This window comes from Anarrhichthys ocellatus, unplaced genomic scaffold, assembly GCF_004355925.1.
Source record: "Anarrhichthys ocellatus isolate YVR2014 unplaced genomic scaffold, GSC_Weel_1.0 scaffold14, whole genome shotgun sequence".
NCBI classification, from domain to species: Eukaryota; Metazoa; Chordata; class Actinopteri; order Perciformes; family Anarhichadidae; genus Anarrhichthys; species Anarrhichthys ocellatus.
The window spans coordinates 2,577,199-2,597,319 of NW_022280044.1; the positions used below are offsets into that span (position 1 = coordinate 2,577,199).

A 20,121-nucleotide genomic window follows, 5' to 3' on the forward strand; every position below is an offset into this window, starting at 1 on the left:
TGTGTGTGTGTGTGTGTGTGTGTGTGTGTGTGTGTGTGTGTGTGTGTACTGTACCATGTGTAGAGTATGTACTTTCCTCTGTTTGCCACCCTTTCATCATTCCTGCTGTGAGGAGCTGTCTATAAACTGGTGTGTTGACACATAACTATCCCTTCTCTTTACTTTTTCTGCTGTGGGGGTAGAAGATACTTCCTGTGCTATCGGAGAAGAGAACCACTGCCATGTTGTTCTGCCACAGCCACCAAGCTTAATTGGCATCTTTAAAACATGCCTGGCAGAGGCTCGTCTCGGGGCGAATTGCCTTTTTGTGCAGCGAGACTTCGGCACATTTGATAAAAGTCTCGGTCCAGAAACCCAGCTTGGTTGCGTGTTGTTGCCAGAGTGCCCATGTAGACACACAGATGGTAGAGAACCTTTTAATTAATGTGAACACACACGCTTGTATCACATCTTTCGGCTTTTATTGACTGTATTTTTCATTTAAACCCTTATCTGTACCAAAACATGAACTTCTGTACTATAACTGACCAGTAATGCTTCTACAACATGATTCGTTTTAAAGTGCCGCCGGCCTTTTTTAGGTTCAGCTCATGAGCGGTGTCGCAACATTTTGCCTTCTCATCTACCTCAAAGTGACTTTCTCCACAGAGATGTAGGCTTTAGAGGCGATGGTGGTACCTTGGATGAACACGTTACATTTTTAATGAAACTTGAAAGCTAGAGATGACTATCCCTCCTGCAGCAATAATGATTTGTCTCCCACCGCTCCGCTTTTTAAAAAGTAAGTAATGCTTATGCAACCTTTCCCTGAGCCTTTCCAGGCTGCCACGTTTCTCTCTGTGTTTCAGTCAGGCTGAAATATTTTTTGGCGACCAAAATAATTAACTTTAATGACCTGAAAACACTGAAAGTTTAAAAGTTGTAAGAAGAAGACACAAACAACTCCCGGGCTGGACAGCGCAGTGGTAGCAACCTGTCAATCACAAGGTAGCCCCGCCCTAAAGCATACTCTGCTTTATGGTCTATTTTACTCTAAATGCAACCATGATTTACTAAATGAACATCATGCTGTAATGAAGAAGATTTAAAACTAGCGATTGAGACCATAAGCTCATGTTTACAATGTTTACTGAGGTGAGAAGTAGAGTCATTTTCTCATTGACTTCTATACAATTGGACTTCTTTTTGCAACCAGAGGAGTCGCCCCCTGCTGGCCATTAGAAGAGTACCTTTTATTATTATAAGTTTAAGGCACTTCTACATTGGATTCACTTTCAGACCCGGAGGTTGCCACCTGGTTACATTGCTGTGTTAGAGTAGATGCTAGGACCGTCGGCGTATTGCAATACCTCGCTAATGACAAGCCAACCGCCGGGAATGTTCATGTGACGAGGCGCTGAGCGTTTGTTTCTTTGTAAATGTAAAACTTTGGGTAAAATGCTGTGCTGTCAACTTTTCCCCAGCCGTCCAATCACAATGGAGGAGGGGCGGGACAAATATCACAAAGACCAATCGCCGCATCCTACACGGAGGCTACTAAGTGCTGAATAACAACACTGCGCCTCATTGCCCTTGAGTGTTCTGCCTTCCAATGATAAAAAAAGTATTTAATTCGTTTTAAAACTGTCATATTTGTAATTTAAAAAGTGACAATTTACTTTATAATGGCGCAATAATACAGTGATGAGCCAATGATTGTCACCGCAGGGGGAATTCCTTCATGGCGACAGCCTCAGTGGTAACCCTCCCTGTTGACTTACTCTGTTTCAGTCCTCACCTCTCTTAATCTGGAAGACTGACCTTCACGATTACTTAGCTGCTCCACACTTTTCACTGTCACCAACCCTAATTAGTGCGAGCTAATGTAGCTCTAATTGCCTCATACATCTCGGCAAACACTGGCAAGGAGAAGCAAACTATTCAGACACATCTATTATAAGGCTTATGTATATCTGTACACCGCAGCCTTCCTGCTAATGAGCAAATTGTCCAAACATGTTCAATCTCTGTTATCAACGCTTGTGTTCGTTAGCTTTTTCATTCTAATAGATGATGTGCGTGAGCTGCACAGTTCAGTTTGTATGAGGCATCCGTCTCGGCCTGTCACTTCTTTTCTCCCTCATGGCACATGTCGGTGTCCTTAATGAGAAAAAATGCATTCATTGTCCTACTGTGTGTCTTGAGTTCATGATTGTTCATTGCCAGGCACTAGTTTTGGACGATATTTACTCCTTCTGCTGAATATTACATGCACTGTGCTTGCTTTGCAACCCGGTCGCTGCACAATTAGCTTCCAATAGTGTTTGTGAGGGCGGGCTGAGAACTGATGACTGTGGCCTTGTAGCCCAGGTAGGAGGGTTTGATTACTCATTATGTGTTCAGACTCTTTCACTCCTTTTTAAAAAGTTTCGTGTTTAAGTCAGTGGGTTGCCAATAGGTGGCGTTATGGCCTAATTTTGGATGGTTGAGGGTGTGTCTTGGGATTGTTTAACACAATTCCATATTTGTTTTTTTTGTCTCTTCACCATTTGCAATGTCTTACACGTCTTCTGAATAGCACTGAATCAGTTTTTCTCTTATTCATGCAATGGGATGTTAAAAGACACAAGACGGACACAGAATGAACTGTGGAACTACTGGATGAGCGTCCTTTTGTCTCTGTAATGAGCAGCACATTCACCTCTAACTTTGTAGCAAGATATGAAACATTTCAGCATCATTCACTCTTGACTTTGACGTTTAATAATTGTTTTTCTTGTAATTAATACATGAGGTCTAGAACTTAGCCCTCACTGAGCATACATGAGGATGTAACATTTTTTAGATACTCTTTCTGGTCACACTGGGGATCCTGTTTTACACACCAAAATTAAAAAACTAAAACCCTGATGACGTCATAATGGTGTAATTAGGGTTAATTCAGCTTGGGGTTACGAGACTAGAAACCCTGCGCTATAAATTGGGTGCATGGAGATGCGGTGTTTACCAGGCAGGGAGAGTCCAATGACACTATTGAGTTGCATTATGGGACTGTTTACACTCTAATCTGTAAGACCCTGTTTGTATGGTCCTTCAGCGATTCATTCAATATCCATTAACCCTCCGTGTTCTTCAGCTTTTCTTACTTATCCACTAAAAGCAGTGGCGGACAACACTCCTAGCAGGGGGTCATACTTGATGCCATGAGCAAGGAACGTGTTCTTTAGATAATTACGATTTCACCCCCTGATGCGAGTCAAGTTGGTAAAACAAAGGAGAGGAGAGAACAGTAAAACAACTACAATGCAGACGAAGAGAACAGAGACTTCATTGGAAGAAGTAGGAGCTATTGAGAAAGACATTGAATGGAATGAAACTGAGAAAGCGAGATGCTCTTTTAAACGGCTCTGGCTATATAGAGCTGTAGATACAGACATCAGTGATTGGTATTGCAGTGGTCAAACTGTTTTTGTGGGGTGACATTTGAGAAGAACATCAAAATGTCTTTTACTTTTTTTTTTTTTTATGTTCCAATTCTCATGTTCCCCCCCTCTCTCTCTTTCTTTGTAGGTTTCTAAAAAGGTCGCCGATCTTATTCTGGAGAAACAGCCGGCTTATGTCAAGGTAAGCTTCCAGTGTAAACGGACGACCACATCAAACAACCCTTTGTCTTTTCTCATATTATAAAAGTGTTTCCAAAACGTATCAGTTATGTTTACCTTTTGATTTTGGGGCTTGAGATTTTTCAAAATCCGAGTGGTTTTCTCGTTTCTGTCACTTTGGATTGCACTTGAATGCTCTTCCTCAACGGCCGGATGTGTGTCTCGGTGAATTGAAATGAACGCTGCAAGAAATGAATAAATTGTGAGAATGGAATGTGGAAGTATATTGAGAGCAGAGGTTGCCTGAACCAGTCATTGAATTTTGATAGAAAATATAATTTTGACGGACTGCATGTCTGTGTCCACTAAGGGTTGTTGAGTAGTTTCCGTGCAGAGAGGAGGGCATGCTGCAGGATTCCCTCAGTTAAGTGCTTGCAGGTTCGGGAAATCCCTTGTTCACAAAGTCTGGTAATTCCAGTCTCCAGTGTGGCAGCAGAGCTTCAGCCTTCAGAGCAAAATTAAAGCGGCCATGAGAAGTCCTCTGTCCGAGGCAAAAACTAATGATCATCGCCTCTGGAGCGATCTCCATCGATGCGTTTGATGACACAGAAGCGTGCACCCAGTCTAAGTCAATGCGGAGCAGGAGGACGGTTTGAGTTCAGGCTGGGCTACAGCACGTCAATTCAGTTCAATTATTTCAAATGGTTTGTTCATATATTGATTGGCAAAATTGTGTATGCCTAAAAGTGCGTGTGAGTGTGTTTGTGTGTGGATAGATTGAAGTAGTTGGTCTTTTGATTTATCTGATTTAGCAATCAAACTTCAGAAGTCCCATCAGATGCATCGTTATTGAAGTTTGGTACGTCAAATTTGTGGTTAGTCAGTGAAGCTTTGATCCCAGCAGACGACTGACCGCTTTAACAACTTTGGTACGTCGTGAAATTGCGGTGAAATTACCATCATTGCTGAGCCTTCTGAAGGTCAGTCTATGAATAGCAAATTGATCATCATTTCCGTGACTCTGCAGAGTCAAAATGACAGCCGAGCTTATTAGCAGACGGTGCCGGGGATTTCGGGGGCATTTCCATTCACCCATCTCCGCCCTCATTCACTCGGCCTATAGATGCCCTGTGGAGTTCAGAGGGGACTTCAGTTTCTGCATCAATGTCACAATGAGAAGGACGGCGGAGCTTTACTACTGTTAAACTAGTGTTTATGTAGTTTAATGCCTGGCAAATGTGCTTCGCCCTGCAGTCTCTGAGGCTCCCCTCACTGCTCTGTGTACCTTCTTCTATACGAGGCTTCGTCGGTTTCTCCAAATTGTCCTCTGTGATATTTCATCAAACATGTACACAGAAACGCACTCTGCTGCAGAAACACAGCCACGGGGCACAATGCCACTTCTCCCCAGTTGCTTGTGCGTAACACATCGGTGGACACACAAACTGTGCAAACACGTACAGCCATGCCTCAGCGCCTGAAATGATGTGAGCCACAGCTATGTAGTGAGTAACCTTTCTGTCACTGATCACTGTGGCTTCACACGCACTCCTAAAGGGTCAACAGTGCGATCCGGCTTCCTCTCCTGGAAGGTTACATGGAGGCCAGAGCCATTATCATTGATTGATTACGAATTGGTAGTGTATCTTCTTCAGGAGCCCACATTTAGCTCCTCATTTCTTTCATTCTTGTGCCTCTACATTTTGAATGTGGTGTTCTGAAGTTACCACGTTTAACATTATTGTCCATGAGTTCAAAGCGTGATCCGGTTTAAATTGCAGGATCGATAAAAACATGGAGTGTGTCAATTTGAAATACCAGCCCTCTCTTATCTCTCTGGTTGAAAAGAGACAATTGAGTGGCCCAACTGCATGACCGTGACACATGCCAGGAAAGAAAGATTGCCTTCTTGGGTTCCAGGTTGTAATGAATTTTCACCAGGTAGCCCTGACAAGGTCATTCAACACCATTGTAAAGGGGCTTGGACCGGTATTCAATTATTTTCCACTGGAAACACTTATTTGCCACAGTTCCTGCCTGTGATTCTGTTCCCCAGTTGCCTAAAGCGATTTGTAATTTGGTGGTCATACCTGACAATTACATGGGGGGCCTGAAGGCCGCTTCATTGGGAGGCTAGAAATTGACAGGAAACAGGCTGGTTAATATGTCTAGGGGTCTCGCACCCTTTAGGTGACTATATGCAACTAAATGTGAACTCCAGCTGTGAGTCCCAAACAGCTGCAGCATCATTAGAATGTATAGGCGGGGTGGGTAACAGGGAGCCAGTGCATAGCCAATGTGCTTGAGGGTCGCAGGGAGGACCTCTTATGAATATATGAATAAAGAATAAAAAAAATCTCCCTTATGACGAAACATCTCCTCCTCTTTGACCTACACTCCCCCACACCAGTGCCTGTTTGTGGACTTTGTAGGAGTCTGATTGTGTAGTTCCCTGTATGTGTACAGTTCATATAGATCTACAGCGTACCTGCATTTATGGTTTGTCTTCACGTGAAGATTTATTCCACGCTTTTTAAGCTCTTCCCAGTCATGTGCACCAGCCCTTTAAACCTCTTTTATCTCCTAAAACGTGACTGAACAATTGTCAGTGTCCACCTCTGTGCACAGTTGCTGTTTCCCCCGTTGCACAGTCGGAGGTGCTGTAGTCAGGTTAACTAGCTTATAGATGGCTCAGAGCAGTGGTACACAACAAATTGGAGCCTCCGACTACACAGTGAGCACTCAGCATGATCAGCGCGTGTGTCTGAGTGTGTGATTCTGTTTGAAGCTGAGCGTTTGTATTCAAGCTGCTTCGGACTCTTCCTGTGTGGGTTTGTGCACATAACTGAATGCACGAGTGTTTCTACATTACATCATTGAAGAAGGGCTTCCACAACTACTGTGTGTACGGCACTGTGTGTTGATAATGGGCTTCATAACAAGGGGTAGAGAGTGAAGACCCACTGTGTGTTTGTCTGGTGAAGCGAAAGAATAGTTTCTGTTGGACACAGGAAATAAAAGGCTTCTTTTTTTGAACAGATTTGACGTATATTGTAACTAAACGGACTATTATTGACTGAATTAAAACCACCTAGCACTATGCACTGTAACAGCCCGGCTCCAAGACTGTGACAGAAAATCATCGAAAGGATGCAAACAAATGGATGGGAGTTATATATCAATGCAGTAGCGGATGAGTGAAAATGTCTCGCATGGGTGTAAAAACAAAGGAAAACGAAACAGAGACCACAATGCAGAAATGGTGAGAGGAAATCTTAACCTTCTATGCATGCCATGCCGCTGATAAGGGATGGACCAATCCGACGTCTGCGGACCCGACAACCATTCCTGGGCTTTGGGTATCGGTCGATACCCGACGCCCCGATCCGATACCAGCCGTACTCCTCACTGAGTGGAAGTGACTGGGATCATTCTTCTATGTGTAAAGCAACAACAGGCGTGACATTGCTTTGCTAACTTAGTGAAACAAAATGTAGCAAATAAATACATAGATATAAAGTCCCTCATTTATAATGGTATGAAATTCCCGACCCAGCTATTTGAGTCAGTTTTAGACCGATATCCATTAACGATGCATCTCTGCCGCTGATTAATCTCCAATCAGGTCTGCAGAGGGAACACACAGCACTGGTTTCAATCGTTGACTCATTTTGCATCACTTTCATGAGATAAGTGAAGTCAGGAATTTGGGATTCTGCTGTGAGAATGATGCCTGTACAGCTTGATCCCCTGTGGCTTTTTTTTTTTTTTTTTTTTTTAATGAGTCTGGCTTTTGTCAATTTCAAACTTTTTCTATGTCTAGACATAGTTTTAGAGTTCCAGTGGTGTGGGTGCTAAAGCGCCCCGTATTTGAATCGGTCTCTAAATTATTCATTTGCTTGACCCGGCGAGTCATTCCAGTCCAAGCCAGCTCCCACTGCTTAGAGAGCAAGAGCGCTCACTGAGGACAAAAATGATGTACTTTAGAGTTCAAAGGCCACTGTGGTACCTTCTTGTTTTAATAAACTGTTATGACCGATGCTTATTCAAGAACGGTTACTGTGTTCTAGATATGTGAAGGCTTTATGGACAGTTGCTCTTTGATGTTTGGGTAATATTTAATTTGCACGTCCGTACTTGCTTTCGCTTTCTTGACATGAGTGAGATAAAAAATATTGATATCACTGTCGGATATGTACACTAAATATGAAGCCACCGCCAGAAGCTGTTTAGCGTAGCTTAGCATACAAATTGGAGACTAGCCTGCAAATTTACCATACGTACATGAGACTGGTAACAATCTTCTCATCTGTTGCTCAAATGGGTCTATTCCTCAAAATGTTGAAATGTTCCTGAAACAAATTCATAGTTTACAATATTACAATGATAGAAGATCTATCCGTAATGTAAAGTAATTCACGCTCTGTTTGTTGATATCGCTGCCAATAAAGTTTTAGCTTTCGTGAAGCCAATTCTTGGAATTGGATGTTGTCTAACAGTCCTCATTTCTTGGGCCCCGAGCAGAAGACCAGTCGCATGGTGCGCGTCCCCTCAGAGAGAACCTGGGCTGTTGAATCAACCCATGTAAAACAGTTCTGAGGGCTTGTTTTAGTTGTAACACTGGAGATCATGAGGACAGATTGGTTTGAATGGGATCATTGATCCCGTACCCACAGCCGAAGTGCCACTTTGATGCTGTTGTTGTTATTTTTATTACTGTGGAAAATTAATTTTCCCAGACTGTATTCTGTGGGTAAAAAGGTTGTTTCATGGATGACAGTGTTAAGAGAACATTTTTGTGAACACGAGACCTTTTTTTTTTTTTTGCGGTGGGGTGATAGAGCACACATTAAGATAAAACACAAGCATGAAGCCACCTCAGGCTCGTCATCTGGCAGATCAAGAGAATAAAAAACCAGGAGAGGAAGAGAAAAGTCTTCAATACAGCAGCTATGTAATTCGTGGTGCGGTTCTCACCAGAGGTCACTATCGTGGAACATACAACATAATAACTGAACTCTCAGACCAGAGAGCCCATTGATCCTTTTCTAAATGTCAAAGCTCTGAAGAAAGGGAGCTTTTTCCCTGATTATCTGTGTTTTACCCTTAGGCAACGATGATGCCGTACCATAACGACATCATCTATAATATCTATCTTCACAAAATGCTCCCAGCGGGATGCATCTCAATGTAGAGTGCTCTCAAAGATGTGTGTTTGTGTGTGTGTGTGAGAGCCAATCTAACGATATCTCTGTGTCATATAGATTTGAGCCCTCAGCATTGTATTAAGGCGATGGGGCTGTTTCTAAGCACTAGATGGATATTTCAGCAGTTTTTGTTATAATTCCTTGGGATCTAACACAATAACTTTGAAATGTTCCAGGGTTTCCAGATAACAGTGTGCTGCCTTGTCTTGCGTACTGTCATTTTTACCACTAATTCCCTCCTTTTTCGCAGGAACTGGAGCGAGTGACTGCGTTACAAACCAACCTGCAGCTGGCAGCGGTCATTTGCACTAATGCAAGGAGGTAATGCTGTTCCACTACATACTAATCACTAAATGAAATGGCTGCTGAAATAGCCCATTCTAACCGTATCTGCATATTAAGTGCTTTTCCTCACAACCGGGATAACGTTCCTTCATCCTCGTCTGTTAAAATGGTCCAAATTACAAATGATTATTGTTTCCTTCAAATAAAGTAGGAATCAAAAAACATCCTGCTATACATGGCACTCTGTTATTTTTGTAAATTTGTATTAATGATTAATTCAGAATGCTCAGTTGCACATTTTGCCGAGCTTGAAATATAATAACCTGAAGCCATTCATACTAAGGATTTGTCCAAATATGCAATTTTTTGGTAAAATAGGCTGCTGGTGGAACCACCTCTTCAATAAGTGCAAATATGACTACAGTAAGAACACAAAGACCATATATGTTTGAGTGTGTACATTATAGTTCCAGATCATTCCCAGCGTGCTGAGCTCCAATAGTGTGTTATTAAAGCTCATCACTGTGTTGGACTTATAGATGGACAATAGTATGTATGCGTGTTGATGCTATGTTCTCCCTGTGCTGTGACTTCTCGTGTAAAGGCAACTGACCATGGCGAAGGAGGGATTCACAGAAGCCAGCTTGGGTCTATTGTCCAATCAGAGGAGGCGACAGCTGCTGACAGGCCTGCTTAAGTCTCTGAGGACCATCAAGACACTGGTACAGTTTACACACACAGCTGACTACAATATATTTAGTTTAAAATCCAGCCATGTGTAAAGGGAGGCCAGCTTTCTACGGTAATTAACCATAATAATTAAGTTATTTGATGCTGTATTCATGTCTTCCTTTTGCCTTTCTTCTTCTCACAGCAAAGAACAGATGTAAGACTCAGCGAGATGCTTGAGGTATTGTAATCCTTTCTACACGCACACATACACACGCACGCGCGCGCGCGCGCAGAGATATGTTTATAATTGACTTGAAAGGTCAAACATCAGTAGGAATTGTGCATTGAAAGCCAAACGCACAAACACGAGACGCTCCCTCAAATGCGTAACTATTGTGAAGGTCAGCTGTGGCACAGGGGAGGGATTCGACACTGGCTCCTATCGTAGGTTATCCACTGTGTATCTGCTGTAACAGCCATATTTAAGAAGATGAAAAAGAAGTCGCACATATCATTGTCGTAATCCAGAATGATCCAGTGTTTACTCCTGTTCTCCATACATTTAATTACTTCAATTCTCTGTTCCTGCAGGAGGAGGACTATCCAGGTGCAATCCAGCTCTGTCTGGAATGTCAAAAGGCTGCCAGCACCTTCAAACACTACAGCTGCATCAGGTACAGCATGCACACATTGATAGAGTGAGATTTTGCTGTATCCAAATGAAAGCAGGCATGGACTTTATTCTTCACAGTTGGATGGAAAGGTTTTTTTTATTTGAATCATTTGTTTTGATAGTGCCCAAACACCACATAATAAATCCTCTTCTCTCTCTCTCCTATGTAAGATAAGACTGTGATGTCAAAGTAAAGGCTCTCCTCCAGATTCTGTGCGTATGTGCACCTATGCAAGCGTGGCCGCATTGGATACCTGAGGGCCAATTATCTGTGTCCCTTTGATTTCCTGTGTAACTGTGCTCAATTTGTGGCAGTAGGTGGGTGCTGCAGTGGTCCCTTTGTGTGTATTGATTAAGGATTGATCACTGCTGGCTTTCTTCTCCTCTTCCTACGACACCACGTACAGAATCTGACAGAGTATTTCGTGAACAGCTGTGTGGGAATGAACGTCTTCAGCTGCTCCCAACACATGCCAGCCAAACACAACCACTCGGTGTTACTGCTGTCATTTTGGCTGTTTTGTCCCGCACCGCAGAGTGTCGGGTCTATTTACAGAAAAGAGCGCTGGCGTCACACAACGGTGAGCTCCGTGTCAACACGAGCTCCGTGTAAACTCACAGATACAGACGGACCTTTTGAAACACAACTGAGCATCTGCACCGCATCATTTGACCACTTCACCTGGCTGTGACAATCCAATAAGAAGAAGCACTTACATTTCTTTTGTGTCTTTGTATTCACACGCGGTCTGGATTTGTAATCAAACGTTTGTTGCAGATGAATAGAAATTTGATTGCCCTCTTCACTTTTGCTTTCCTTTGCAATATGCCAATACTGCCTCCTGGATGTAGCAGCTTTTTTTTTAATTGGTGCATTGATCACACATCTGTCCGGCTTTCGCATTAGCATGCACATTGTTACTTAAACTCTCTGCCCAACATTGCCAGAGCCCCTGACTGCAGCGTCGTCCTTCCCTAAGGATCTGGTGTCTGGTCTGCTGCACTGTAATTTAACCTTGCAGCTTGTGCTCTTCCATGCGCCGCTGAATGCTTTGTTACGTACCTGCCCTTCTTTTGTCCCCGTCCCCGACCCTTTTAAAAAGTCAATACGGTTTCCCCAAGAATGCATTTACACAGCGTCATGCTCCGTCTCCGTCTAAAGCGTCACTAGAGATCAAATTTTTTATTTTTTTTTACCAGATGTCATACAAATAGTCTAAGGGTCATTCTCAGTGAAACTCCTCCAAAACTCCACTTCGGCTAATTGCCGTCTTGGCATTGAGGCGGGCGGTTTGTTCAGGTGTTCTAAATGTATCCGCAGGACGGGCGGTTCAGCTGCAGCTTCAAGAGGAGCAAAGTGCAGGAAGAGGGGCAGAGGGCTGCTGTGTTTAATCTGCGCCGGCTGCCCAACACGTCGGTGCGAGCATAGAGTTATTCAGAGCCACGGCCGGCCTCCTCCTCTTCGTGGTTGTAGTGCATTTCCTTTTGGAGGCTGCACGATTGTGTGTCAGTGCAGACTTTTTAATAAGTTCTCCATGTGTACATGGGTAGTTGTGTGTCACTTTGATTTGTGTTTACTTGCAGCGCTTTATTGATCATGATAAAGTTGAACAGCCGGATTGTAAGACTCTTTCAAAGTTTGGTTTGTTACTTTGGTCTGAACGACAGGTTGTTTCTGGTTTTCTTTCCACTGACAGGTTTGGTTTCACACATACAAATTCAGCTGGACCACAGCACTTAAGCCTTTTTTATTTTGTCAATTTTTTGATTTTCTATTTGCCAACGTCACTTTTTCTTATTTACGATTTGTGGTCCGACGTTATCTGCTTTCAAAATGTTTGGATTGAATCGGATGGTCATGTAAGCTACTGGACTTAATAGTCAGTATAACAGACATACTAATCACAGCTTATTATTATATTGGGATAGCATGTATTTAAAAGTGGAGTTGGGATGAAGCACAAAACCGACTACTGTCACGTGAAGCCCACTCCACTCTACAGAAGTCAAACAAACAAAAGGTATAATGGAACCTAATGGATATGAAGTTGTTTCTCATGAGGCAGCGTCGGGTCGTCAACTGTTCTTGTAGTGTCCCATGTGACCTCGGAGCCCATAAGTCAGAACTGGAGAAAGGGCCAAAGCTACATATCTAAATATTACATCAAACCTTGCACTTAATGAAATCAATCGCTGCACATTCTTCTGTTCTGGTGTAATCAATTCTTCTAGTGCTCTTTCTAGAAATTCCTTCCAAAATCTTTTTTTCTGCTAAACTCTTAACTTCCCCCTAACCCTCATCTGCGTTCTCATCTGCGTAATTATGGTTGACGATGTCCCTTCCCGCCATCTTCCCCTCTTTGAAGCTCTTCCCCTGCCACCGTGATGCCTCTCCGCCTGCCTTGTAGCAGCGGCTGACATGACTGCAGCAAAGCATCCTCACAAAATCTGAGCATCATGCAGAACCTTTTGAAGCACAGGAGTCCACATTTTGCCAAATTGTGGCATGTCAGCAGTCCCTGTGTAGGGGCTTGCCTCACGGCCCCGTGGGCACCTATTGCCAGCGATAATAGAAAGCAGGTTTTTAAAAAAACACTCGTTTATTTCCACATAACTATTTCAATCCTCATGGTCCCTGCAGGGAACAGATTGTTAATTAGTTTTCGCTCCTCATCTGTTATTTATGCATTCTTTCTGATCATGGAAGGATGCCAGTATGCGGGGAGGAGCTTCATCTGCGCACACATGTGCACTCACTGGACAGTGTAATTTGGCCATCTATTCATGGGATAGAAAGAAAAACAGGAGGACTTCTAATATTGTCACCACCTGGGTTGACCTCTTGTGTTCTTCAAAAGCTCAGCGAGTTCCTAAAGACAAAATTGAGAAATACTCTTATCTGCTTCTCTGTTATATGAGAATATTAATACCGTCCACGTGTCTGTAAAGTCAATATAAAGCTAGACCTAGGAGACAACTAGCTTAGCTTAGCATAAAGACTTGAAACAGGGGAAAACGGCTAGCCTGGCTTTGTCTTAAGCACCTCTAAGCTCACAATTTACACCCTGTCTTGTCTGTTTTTATTCCCAACAAATGCCGGGCCAAGTCAGTGACTTCCTCGCTGGCCTAGCCAAGAAATAGTGACAGAACTTAACTCCCCGTAGAACCACAAATTGTTGCTTTTACATTTCTGTTTCTATGTGGATTTAACAAACAATATAACATATTCATTGTAATTAACAGCTGGTCTTCACATCACGGAAACCCCTGTTAGCAAAGTCTAAAATGGGATTGGAAAACCAACCAGAGCGCTCAATGCCACACACGTGGATCATTGGATGCTTGGTGTAATATAAGGCAAACCGACCATCTTCATCTCCTTTTAATGTGAGCGTTTTAGTCTGCTATTCTGTGATGGTGACTGTCTCCTAGCTGGCCAGAATGCGAACCTATAGCAGCAGGTGCGTTAGCCCCCTGAGCACCGGTTTCCTTTTCTCTCATATGCTCTTCCAATACTGTTCAGTTTGTAGTTCAGCTTTTGTTACTCTACCACACTGCAGCGTGGGAGTATAAAAGGAAGTTCTGTGATGAACAGGGCATTCGTCTTGTTGGAATCTGCTCCTCTGCTGTATCTCCTCAGTGTGGCTGCCAGGGCTGAAAGCCTTTGTTTATCACTCTCCTGGGCCTCACATATGGACATTCAGACGCCTTTCTTTAGTAGCCAGGACCTGACATTGATCCACTCAACCCTATGTAGTTGAGCCAACTTACTTACTTTGCGTGTTTTTTTTTTTTTTTGTTTTTTTTTTTTTTTTTTGTTTTTTTTCTTTTTTAGTATTGGCTTCCCATTGTGGTGTCCTAGTGGAATACGAATACTGGCAATCACTGAGCTTGTAGCTGAGAATGTCTCATCTTATCACGCTGTAGTGCATACCAACTCATTGGATTTAGCTATCGTGAGGTAGGAATAGAGATTGTGAGTAGCACTCACTCACTGGCCATATATTAGTTTCTCTTTATTTTGTTTAAACATTTGTGTGTCCTGTCTATCATACCGCTACAATGTCTCTCTCTCTCACACGCACAGGCAGATAAATAAAAACAGGCTAACAGTGCATCACATCTTGAAATGGCGTATGCTCATTTTGTTACCTGCAAACGACCTGTGGGACTCACTCTGCAGTCTCCTGTGTTTCTCTGCCCCCCCCCCCCCCCCCCACACCTCTCACTCCCCTCACTCAACGCCCAATTGAAGCTAAGACGCCTAATTAGCAATTTGTTGAGGACACTCTCCCTTGGGCGACTGCGGTCTCACAAGGCACAACGTAAATGCAGGCTGACCTGAAAAAGACCCCGAGCACAGCAGAGACGGAGGAAGGGAAGCGGAGGAACAGAGCATGATTATGAACGGGTGCAGTGCATGGGGGGAGTCACGAGGGAATTGAATTGATGTCCCAGGAACGGGCAAAATAGTCACGATTTCGGTTGCTACTTTGCAGCTTTTAAGTTGAAAGCATTTCCCAGGATGAGGCGAAATCCGAGTCAGTCCAAGGGTGTGTAGGCGTTTTGCATTCGTGATATTCTGGTACACACAGACACGCATCTTCCTAAAGTATCGGTTGGAAATTCATCCATCTCTTTTACTTTTTCCCTGTTTGTGTGAAGGAGGAGAATTATGAGAGACCGGGCTGCAGCTTTTTAATGACGTGGTTCAGCTTTACATGACTTTTAATTTGGGCTCCGATAAGAAACTACTGAGCTAATCAATTCAAAGAAGATCAGTTGATGGCTATTTTCATTATTAAATGTTAGAATATATCATTTGCTTGTGTTTCATATCATTGGAAATTGAGTATATTTGTTAAACTATCAAAAAACAAACACAGACATTTTTTTAAAAATTTGCAGATAGTCCAGTAACTTTGATTGGGTATTTTCCATTAATTTAGTAATTGGACTAAAACCATTAATATCTTAAGAATGAATTAATTGAAATATTTATATAAAGAAGTTACAAGTTATTTGACTCTGTATTCTTTTTCAGAATAGAGTTGCTAACTCTCAATAATCTCCTTCCCCCCTCCCTCACAGCGAACTCAATTCCAAACTACAAGACACTCTGGAGCAAATAGAGGTATGTGCCTTCCTGCTTTATCTCTAATTACGTTATTTGAGAGCGATATCGGTGAAGAGACTTTTAGCAGTGAATAAGATTGGGCTCTAACCTTGTACTTTTCCACAAGCCCTCATCTGAAAGAAGCAATTTATACTTCATTTTGACATTCTGATAGTTTGCCGTTCTGGGTCTGCCAAATATTGACACATTCAGAACGTCATTAATATCTGTGTGCGAGCACAATGAATTATATCAGTTTCATCTCTGGCTGTGTCGCGAAAAATGGTATGCAAAGCAATTTTCTCTGCACCGCTGCGCTTGAGTAGATTAATTACTGACGGTTTCGTCTGTACTCAAGAAACACGCGTGCATGCACACACACACACACACACACACACACACACACACACACACACACACACACACACACAGCCACGCAGCAAGGTGCACATTTGTTTTCCTGTCAGCATGAGTTTGTGAATAAGCAATGCGAAATCCTCTAAAATCACAAAGGTAAACACACACAAACACACATCAAGTAGGATTTTAGTGTTCAACACCATCTTAAGAATGCTAAGAGCCAGAAACACTATATACACTCTATAAATACACACATATACATACATATACACCATATACTGTGTGTATGCTTTACAGAATAGAGTTGTCAATGGTTGCTGGTCAGCCTAGTGTGTAATCTCTGTATTCATATGCAGTACCTGTTTCCGTTTGTTGCCCGAGTAGTATTGACCAATCATTCCCGAGCATTCTTTGGTTGAATGCAGGTAAACAGTCCGTGTGAAGAGCAAAAGAGGCGGAACACATTGGCAAAAATGCAATATCAGCACAGGCACATACCAATCGTCCGTAGCATGCTAACCGTCTCCAGGCCCTCCATAGAAGAGCAACCGCCCAGTCAGCCGAGAGAAGCCAGTTGTTCAATGAATAGAAAAAGGGACTCCTCTCTATGCATGATCAGACACAGTAGAAATCCAGACATCGTATTATCCGCTGTCATTTTTTGTTGCATCACATCAAGTTGACAATCAATCAAAATCATTTGCTAGCTCGTTTTCCTACTTCACATGCTGACATTATTGTTCAAAACTGCAATGGCAGGAACCCCAAAACATTTTCAAACTCTGCATTTAATCATCAAATGACCCATCATAGAGCATCGTTGAAATTCCATGTTGAAGTACATCTCGTGAAGCGTGAGAAGATGCGTTTGTGATGCAATGCGTTCGATCACTTATAGCATTTGTCAGCACTATATTCTTTGAGGTCGGCTTCTGGGTCAGGGTTGTTACACATCCCTGTACATCCAAACTTCCTGCTAACCTTGACTTACTTTCTTACCTCTCTTATTAACTCTTTGTCAAAGACGAACACACACACGCACACACACACTGGCATGTATACACCCACATCCACACCCAATTACCCTTGGCCTTGTGTGGTAGCTATACATCTATATAAATCCCTGGTCTTATCGTTGATAATCCCTCTCTTTTCTTTCCCTTTGTCATCTATCTATTTCTGGCTCCAGGAGCAGCTTGACGTCGCCCTGTCGAAGACTTGTAAGCACTTTGATGTTTCGCACTACACCAAGGTCCAACTGGCCTACACGCTGCTGGGCAAGACACAGGTCAGTGGTTTGACTCGTCTACGGGGGCACGGGGGGGATTGTGACTGGATGTGATGATATATAGACAATGTTATTTCCTTACTTCCTCGACCTGTTTCCACCATTTAGATTAGAACAGTATAAGACAGGCTGCTTAAACCATTGTAGAAAACATGAGAATGTAATTTGGGTTATTTAAGTTTCTCTTTGTTGTTGTTCCTTCTGGCCTCAGTGGAGTGTTTTCAGGGTTTTGTCGTTGGAGTAGAGAATATTTTAGGCCACGGGGCGTGCATGTCATCCTTTGTGATTACGTTATTCTCCGCTTGCTGTCAATCAGCTCACACCCACAGAAATCACCCACAAATAAGGAACAGAGTTCTTCAAAATAGTCCTTGGATAATATAAAACAAGCTCTCGGCTGTGATGATACAGTCACAACAACATGTTTGTACGTGACATTTTTTGTAGCTCATTTTAAGCTGTAAAACATTTATATTAAAAACAACAATAATCAAGATACTGTAGTTTCTGTTAAAAATGCCTGTGAAGAAAAATAAAGGACTATAAGCTTAAATGACAGATATTGTCTTTTTATCACTCGTGTCTTAATCTCCTTACTCCTTAAATCCCATTCCAGTCCTTGTATTTTGTGTTACAAAGCTGTTTAATAACCCACACACTCCATCATCATCTTCAACATCTCACGTGGCCCTGATCTCTCTTCTGCTGCTTTTAATTACATTTTGTCTTCTCTTTCTCATAGCCCTCACCGTATACTTTCTTAACTCCCTACTCCTGTCAAGGCTGGAGTTGTAAGCAAGAATTATAAACATTGTGCTTACATAATCTTTGTCATCCTTGAAATATTTTTTACTTTTCTACTCCAACTTGCTGAAATGAGTCGCCATCGAACTATAAATGATCATTTTTAACAAGGATGAGGCTGCCAGGCGGCATAATGTACTACGCTCCCAAACCGCCCGGCGTACAATCTAAACCGTCCAGAGGTAAACGCTGGTCGCCTCAATTATAAAATGACTGTTTTTCTACAATCAAAATATTTCCATAATTAAATGGAAGAACAAATGATAAATTAGCTCACATTTTTATAAAATAATTTGCATCATTTACATATTCGTTGATATATTCATATCACACACAGTTTGCTGCATTTGTCTGAATGAAACATCTGCTTGTCTACTATATGTAGCTGCAGATGAATGAGTTTACTTTTGCAGTTGATTGATAATTGTGTCGAAAGATGAAGATTATTACAATATGAGTTGCTAGCTGACTCCCTTTTTTCATGTCTACAGGCCATGCTTTGCTCAGCCAGCAGTTTTTAATGGTGTTTTTTAGCCAGATGAAGTGAAACTCCCCTCAGAAAGGAGGGAAGGAATGTTTGGATTACTTTTGTGGCAGCAGGCAGTCAGAATGGATGGGGGCTCCACTCTGCGGTCGTGAGCTTGCAGTGAGGCAATCTAATTGCGCTGCAGGACTGCGACTCTGGCGTCCTCAAGCCACTAGGGTCCCGCAGCGAGGCTGTGAGCGGGAGCTGCCAAATGGCAAATGCAACTTGTGAGAATACCTATAATAGACTTGGATTGCAAAGTCACAGAGCTCAGTGCAGTGGAGCAAGATTGTACTTGGAGGTGTTATTGGTCAAATCATGGTGAAGAGCAATTTCTTTGTGTTTACTTGCTAAAAAGTTGCTCTCATCTATATTTTATTATTATTTGGTTTTATTAACAATTTCTCAGATTATAACATGTAATGTGAAATGGGTGGCCTGGGGAGAAAAGAGTCTTCAGCTCTACGAAGCATTTTAGGGCATTTTAGGTCACTGTCAGCTAAAAGAAGAGGGAATATTGGAGTTTTTAAACATTCATCAGGTGGCCAGAAACTCCAAATGAATGCAAATGTTGCTCTGTGTCTTGCTTGATTTGTAAATAAGCCACAGCTTGCTAACATATTAGCCATATCAACTCCATGAGGTGATAATGTGTCAGTGTTGTGATTGCAGCTTGCTGCGCTGCCTCCAAAGAACTCGCATTGATGAAAAGTGAAAGCTAATTGGTCGCCTCTTGGACTGAAGGCGACTACAGTATATTAAAGGACCTCAGTAAAACTAAATTATTTCTATTTCATTGTTTAAGTGTTTGTACTGGAAAGTTGACTTACCTAAAATAAGATCCTCTGATTTACAGATGTCTATACATTCATGGCCACAGTCCAAAATGGTGGCAGTGCTACCGACACTCTATCTAGTGGTGGTTGTCAAAAAAAAATACCAGAGTTTTGTGTCTTTACTTCTCTAATCCTTAGCTGCCCCCACGAGGCCTAAATGTCAATTAATGCAGCTTTAAGGAGGAAAGCTAAAGTAGAAAAGGAAGAGGCTGGTTGGGGTGAGAGTCAATATTTTTTAATGATGTTTCATATGCTTAATTTAAAAAACATTTTCAAGGATTAAAACACATAGATCCGCACACTAAATAGCTCCCGTTAAAGGATTTACTTGCAGCAGTGTTTCGAGCACTTATCTGTTTTAATCCTGTTAGATATTCAGCACAGTTTCCCTCAATGCCGTATTGTGTAGCTAACAAAATACGTCTGCATGCAATTCAAAATATCGAGTATAAGAGCGAGTCTCCAAGAGGTTTGATTTGCAATGTCCCTGCTGTTTGCCTTTCCACAGATCCACACTGGCAGATGACAGTGACATGTTGAACATAGTGGTTTTCATAACACTGTGTTGGCTCTCTCTCTGCAGACTGCTATGGACCAGCTCCACATGCACTTCACCCAGGCCATCCACAACACGGTGTTCCAAGTGGTGCTGGGATATGTGGAGCTATGTGCCGGCAACGCCGATACCAAGTTCCAGAAGATGCAGTACAAGGACCTGTGCACGGTAAGGTGTGTGTGTGTGTGTGTGTGTGTGTGTGTGTGTGTGTGTGTGT

The 20,121-nt window shown here is 42.4% G+C and overlaps 1 protein-coding gene across 4 annotated transcripts in view; it reads left to right on the plus strand.

Moving 5' to 3' along the window:
* vps50 (VPS50 subunit of EARP/GARPII complex) overlaps positions 1-20,121 on the plus strand; it is an 85,585-nt gene that overhangs the window by 11,025 nt on the left and 54,439 nt on the right. For all 4 annotated transcript variants that reach the window (XM_031854268.1, XM_031854269.1, XM_031854267.1 and 1 more), the window contains 8 exons: positions 3,550-3,603; positions 9,039-9,109; positions 9,678-9,795; positions 9,948-9,983; positions 10,337-10,419; positions 15,510-15,552; positions 17,084-17,182; positions 19,932-20,072. In XM_031854268.1, coding sequence (XP_031710128.1) covers positions 3,550-3,603; positions 9,039-9,109; positions 9,678-9,795; positions 9,948-9,983; positions 10,337-10,419; positions 15,510-15,552; positions 17,084-17,182; positions 19,932-20,072 — 645 coding nt within the window. The remainder of the gene's footprint in view (positions 1-3,549; positions 3,604-9,038; positions 9,110-9,677; positions 9,796-9,947; positions 9,984-10,336; positions 10,420-15,509; positions 15,553-17,083; positions 17,183-19,931; positions 20,073-20,121) is intronic.